General features: G+C 36.6%; 1 protein-coding gene across 1 annotated transcript; it reads left to right on the top strand.

The window, feature by feature from the left end:
* Nucleotides 1-210: 210 nt before the first annotated feature.
* On the top strand, nt 211-4,156 carry HINT3 (histidine triad nucleotide binding protein 3; the record flags this gene model as incomplete). The annotated part of the gene is made up of 4 exons (XM_010282619.1): nt 211-328; nt 1,940-2,009; nt 2,847-2,973; nt 4,109-4,156. Coding segments are annotated over 4 exons (363 nt in total), but the record flags the coding sequence as incomplete, so codon positions are not given.
* Between the last annotated feature and the right edge of the window lie 770 nt (nt 4,157-4,926).

Raw genomic sequence — 4,926 nt, 5'->3', positions numbered from 1 at the left:
GAGGAATCCTGGCTGCAGAAGGCCAACGGAGGCCACAAATCGTGCTTGTAAGTCTTCCTGTAGGCTGTTCCCAAAAGCCTTAAGATTTTTGCTAGTTACTTCAAGTATAACGTTAAGCATCACAGTGATATGGGGAAGATGAACTTTGTTACCTGCTCTTTGCCGATATCCTCGTCCTAATCAATTTAATATGTTTGCATCCTTTTTTAGTATGACGACCTTGTTTGCTTCAGAGATATCAGACCTAGTGCCCCCCACCACTATCTGGTGGTGCCGGTGGAGCACATGGGAAACTGCAAAACACTGAAGGCAGAACACATACCTGTAGGTAAGGCTCTAAGTGTGTGTTTAACCTAAAGGAAAAATACTTTTGCATAGCCTTATATGGTGTGTTTCAAGTAAATTGAACACCATTTGGTTTAGGATGTAAACGTGGAAAAGATGGTGTGAGTGCATGTAGGTAGGGATTCGCCCTTCCTGGGAACTTCATGTGCTATTCTAGAATAGTGCACATTTTTGTGTGATCCTAGAAAAACATTGCACTAATGCACTAATTCTCTGTTGTTTATATGGAGTGTAAATGCCTCTGCACTTTGTTGGAACTGCAACTTTATTTTTAAAGCGCTTATATGCTGCTTCATTCAGTTGTTTTAGATATGACAAGAGGAAATGGCCTCAAGTTGCACCAGGGGAGGTTTAGATTGGAAATTATGAAAAATTTCTTCACCAAAAAGGTTGTCAAGCATTGGAACAGGCTGCCCAGGGAAGTGGTGGAGTCACCATCCCTGGAGGTATTTAAAAGATGCGTAGATGCGGCACCTAGGGTTTAGTGGTGGACTTGGCAGTGCTAGGTTAATGGTGTGACTTGATGATCTTAAAGGTCTTTTCCAACCTAAATGATTCTATGATTCTATATATATGCAATTTTAAATTATATGAACAATTATAGAATAATTTTCTAAAGCATGTATTTTAACATGTGCTACATTATTTTTGAGGAAAAAAGGGAGTAAGAGAACAAAGAGGGAAATGGTGTTCCAATAAAGTTCAATAATTTTTGAAAAGATAAAATCAAAAAATATTGAAGTTATGATTTAATGTTGATAGGCTTCTTTTTTTTTCCCCCCTTAAGGAAACATTGTCCTGGAATTTGTTTCACAAGACATGCTTAGCTAAGTGTGTTGAGTAACAGAAGAAACTACAGCCCTACATGCATGAAGTGATTCCACATTAGGGAAATTTACAGGTGATGCAAGAAAAGACTTATAGTTGCATGTTGCAAATATTGCATCACTGGATTTCTCTTCTCAACGTAGGATAGTTTCCTCCAGAAGCAGCTTCTACATTGTGTTTGGCTTCGAGACAATTCCTTAGACTTTTGCCTTGAGTTTTTGTATTAGCATTGCTTCTTTTCTCAGTGAAACAATAATGAAACTTTGTCCTAGTAGTAAGTTGGAACTGACAGTTTTGTTTTATTTTAATTTAAATTTGTGTACCATTTCTGAAACTTCCTAGCTTATGTTAGGCCGCACAGGACCTAGAGATCAAAATCCTGTAGCTGTGTAGAGATGTAACACTGGCATTAGCGTAAGCGTCATCATTCTGACCAGTCAGTACTTGTTGGGTTTTTTTACAAGGGTGTGGTGATAGCATGGCTTTGGCCAAATTTCTTAGAATCATACCACACTTAAAAGCAGCATTAGTGTGGAAATTGATAACAGTGGCAATTTTCATGTCAATCATCCCATGGCACTGTCTTGACAATATTTGATTATGAATAGTTACCGTATTTATATTTTGAAAAACCCATGTTTGACTTCAGCGTAACCAGTTTGTTAAAGTTAATATTCTGAAGAATACCTTTTAAAAATTATTTGATGACATACAATGTATAAAATACTACTTGAAACATTAACTGAAATTTATTTGTGCTTAATAGTGAAGAGAATGATGGAAGTTGGAAAAGCTGTCCTCCAGAGAAGTAATTTTAGTGACTTGAATGATATAAGGTATGTAATGGAAACCTTCTGTGTTTATCGAGTACGGTTTTTACTTTTCAGAATGCTATTTTAGAGATGGTGGCAATGACTGCAGTATGATTCATTGAAGATACCAGGTCTGCATTCACTTAGCGCATGAGTTCTCAGGTAGAATGTGCTGGTATTGAATAGAAACTCCTTTTTTCTGACGAATTTCCAGCACAGATTGCGTTCCAACTCTTGAGATTCCTTCTTGACCACATCTTGGGATAGGGATGGCATTTCAAACAACTTATCTAAAAGGCTGCTCTTTAATTACATGCTGAAAATATTATCTAAATCCTGGATTCCAGAAGAGAGGTAAACTTTGTCCTATTCAAGCAGGGCACTGCATTGTGTTTCAGTCATACCTGCATTCATTTGATTTCAGTGCTGCACGCTTTAGTTTAAGCCAGTGCATTTGATAGCCGAAGTAAATTGTAACATAATTTAAATAGTGCAGAGTGTAGGGAGGTGGGCCTTCGTGATGAAAATAGGTGGAAACTACATTCATCTAGCAACAGTTGGCTTTCCGGCTGAAAACTACATATGATACATTTAAGACACATTTTATTTTTTAAAACCTCCTTTTTAACAAAATGTATCCTAAATACAGAGACATGAAGGAGGAGATTAATGGACTTTTGAAAAGGTTCCCTGAGAGCATAATGAAAGGAAAGGCCTTATTTTCCTTCCTGCCTTCATATACAAGGAAAATGTAATGAGTTGAGTTGTTAATTTAGTTGATCATGTTAAATAACTTGCAATGTTCCACTTCTTCCTGAATTAACATGACCAGTGTTTTTCACTTGTTTTCCTTTTCTGAAGAATGGGTTTTCACTGGCCTCCATTCTGCTCAATACCCCACTTGCATCTTCACGTCCTGGCCCCAGCCAGTCAGCTAGGATTCTTATCCAGACTCTTTTACAGAATCAATTCCTACTGGTTTATCACGGTAAGTGTAACACAGATGAGCTTTTTGGTAGGTTTTCAGTTGCAAGCTGAAAATGTGATGTCTTTCTAACATTTTAACTATGTCCAAAAATTCTTTGAGCAATTATTTTTGTACAATTGTTATTGCAATTATTGATTATGTATATTTTGCATTAACTATTTGAGAATAATTGTAAAAACCTTAATGCTTATACTTTAATAAGGGGAATGGAGTGTCAATAACATTAACAGCAAATAATACGGTAGTTCTGGATCTAATGTGTAGCTTAGGTTAATGTGATGTGCTTCTGAGGACTCTTAATATTAAAAGTATTTGTTCTTCAATTTAAAAGGATACATTCAAATGTGATGGACTGTATTGTACATAACCTAGTTCATCCAATTTAGGTGAAAAACACGTCCACCTAATGATTGCTTTTATAGTTCACATGTTTTTTCTCATCTTACCATCTTTAGACTAAAACAAGTGTCTGATTTACAGAAACATTGTTTGTATTATTTATGTCCATGTGCCCAATTTGGCCTGCTAGAACCACGCTGGCAGGCTTGCTTCTGCCCTGAGCCTTTCTGAGGGCTCTGTGGGCTGGTGCTGTTACACACAGAAAATACAGCTGTCCCAGTTACGTGGTAGATGCATAAATAGCCATATGATGAAAAAGTATGTGCGAGCATAGTGACATAACCAAAGAATGGATGTCATATCTCGTGATATGAACCACATATATGAATGCACTCCATCCCTCAGCAACCTACATGGCTTGTTGGGTCATGAGGGGCCATGACATGCCTTTCTCGAGTATCTCCCAAAGAATTTGAGGTCTCACAGCTTGGTTCTTCTAGAATTGCTGTCTTCTGAGGTCTTTAGAACCACACTGCTCTATCTGCTATTTATTTGCCTAAACATCCTCTGACTTCTATGGGTTCTGTTTCCTCTTCTGATTACCTAATGGGAGCTTGATGGAAAGTGAGAAAAAGAATCTGCTGTTCAAAGCAATCATCGTATTCTGCTTCTGTTGTATGCTTTGCCTGTAAAAATGAAAAGTAAATGCTCTGTCAGTGTCACTATCTTTAAAATGGAATTCTCAATAAACTGAGGTCCACGGTGTAGTTAATGCACTGCTTTCTCTCTTTCATAGGCTGAAAAACTGATTGAGCGACTGCAAACTGAAAATGCTGGCAATTAAAAGCACTCTTAGCCTTGCGTCACTAGCCAGTTTGTTCTTTGTCTTTGAGCTCTGATTTAAGGTTGCACAGTTTGACATTGCAAATAATATACCAGGATAAAAAAAGCTTTATGAGGAAATACACACAGAATTTGTAGCTGCCAGCCTAATTCTCCCATTTGGATACTTGAGTCTGTATAATTCCTTGAAAATAAGGTGATGTATTTTAATTATATTTTTATACTTTATATATATACACATACATAATACATACACACACATAGGCACACATGCAGAGAACTTTTCCTAGTAAAAGGCAGGATATAGCAGCAGAATGTATTGCAACTAAAGCAACAAGTTACTGCTAACAGCATGTATGTGGTACTCAAGAATATTTGTTGTGGAGTCAAGCTTTTATTTTAAAGAAGCAGTGTTCTGGAATTGCAAGTAGCATTTAAAAGATTTAAGTTTCCATCTGTATTTGTGTGATAAGTTACTTATGCCTAGTTATTAGGTACTTTGCTGAAAGTAGACTACTAACTTTCTGGTGCCAAACCACTTTAATATATTACCTGTCTTTTTCGCATGACAGTGACATAGTAAATGTTAATACAATGGGCGCCCAAAATGTGATAATGCTATATAACATCGAATATAGTTTAAATGTACATGTAAGTGGTTGTATGTTGGACTTAAAGATTGTTTCCCTCTTATGTGCACAATATTTTAAATTGGTTATTGTATGTTTACAAAAAATGTGCAGAGTTTAAAGAAATTGATTTAATATACCG

This window comes from Phaethon lepturus, unplaced genomic scaffold (assembly GCF_000687285.1).
Source record: "Phaethon lepturus isolate BGI_N335 unplaced genomic scaffold, ASM68728v1 scaffold47882, whole genome shotgun sequence".
Taxonomy (NCBI): Eukaryota; Metazoa; Chordata; class Aves; order Phaethontiformes; family Phaethontidae; genus Phaethon; species Phaethon lepturus.
This window is presented reverse-complemented; position numbering and strand designations above follow the sequence as displayed.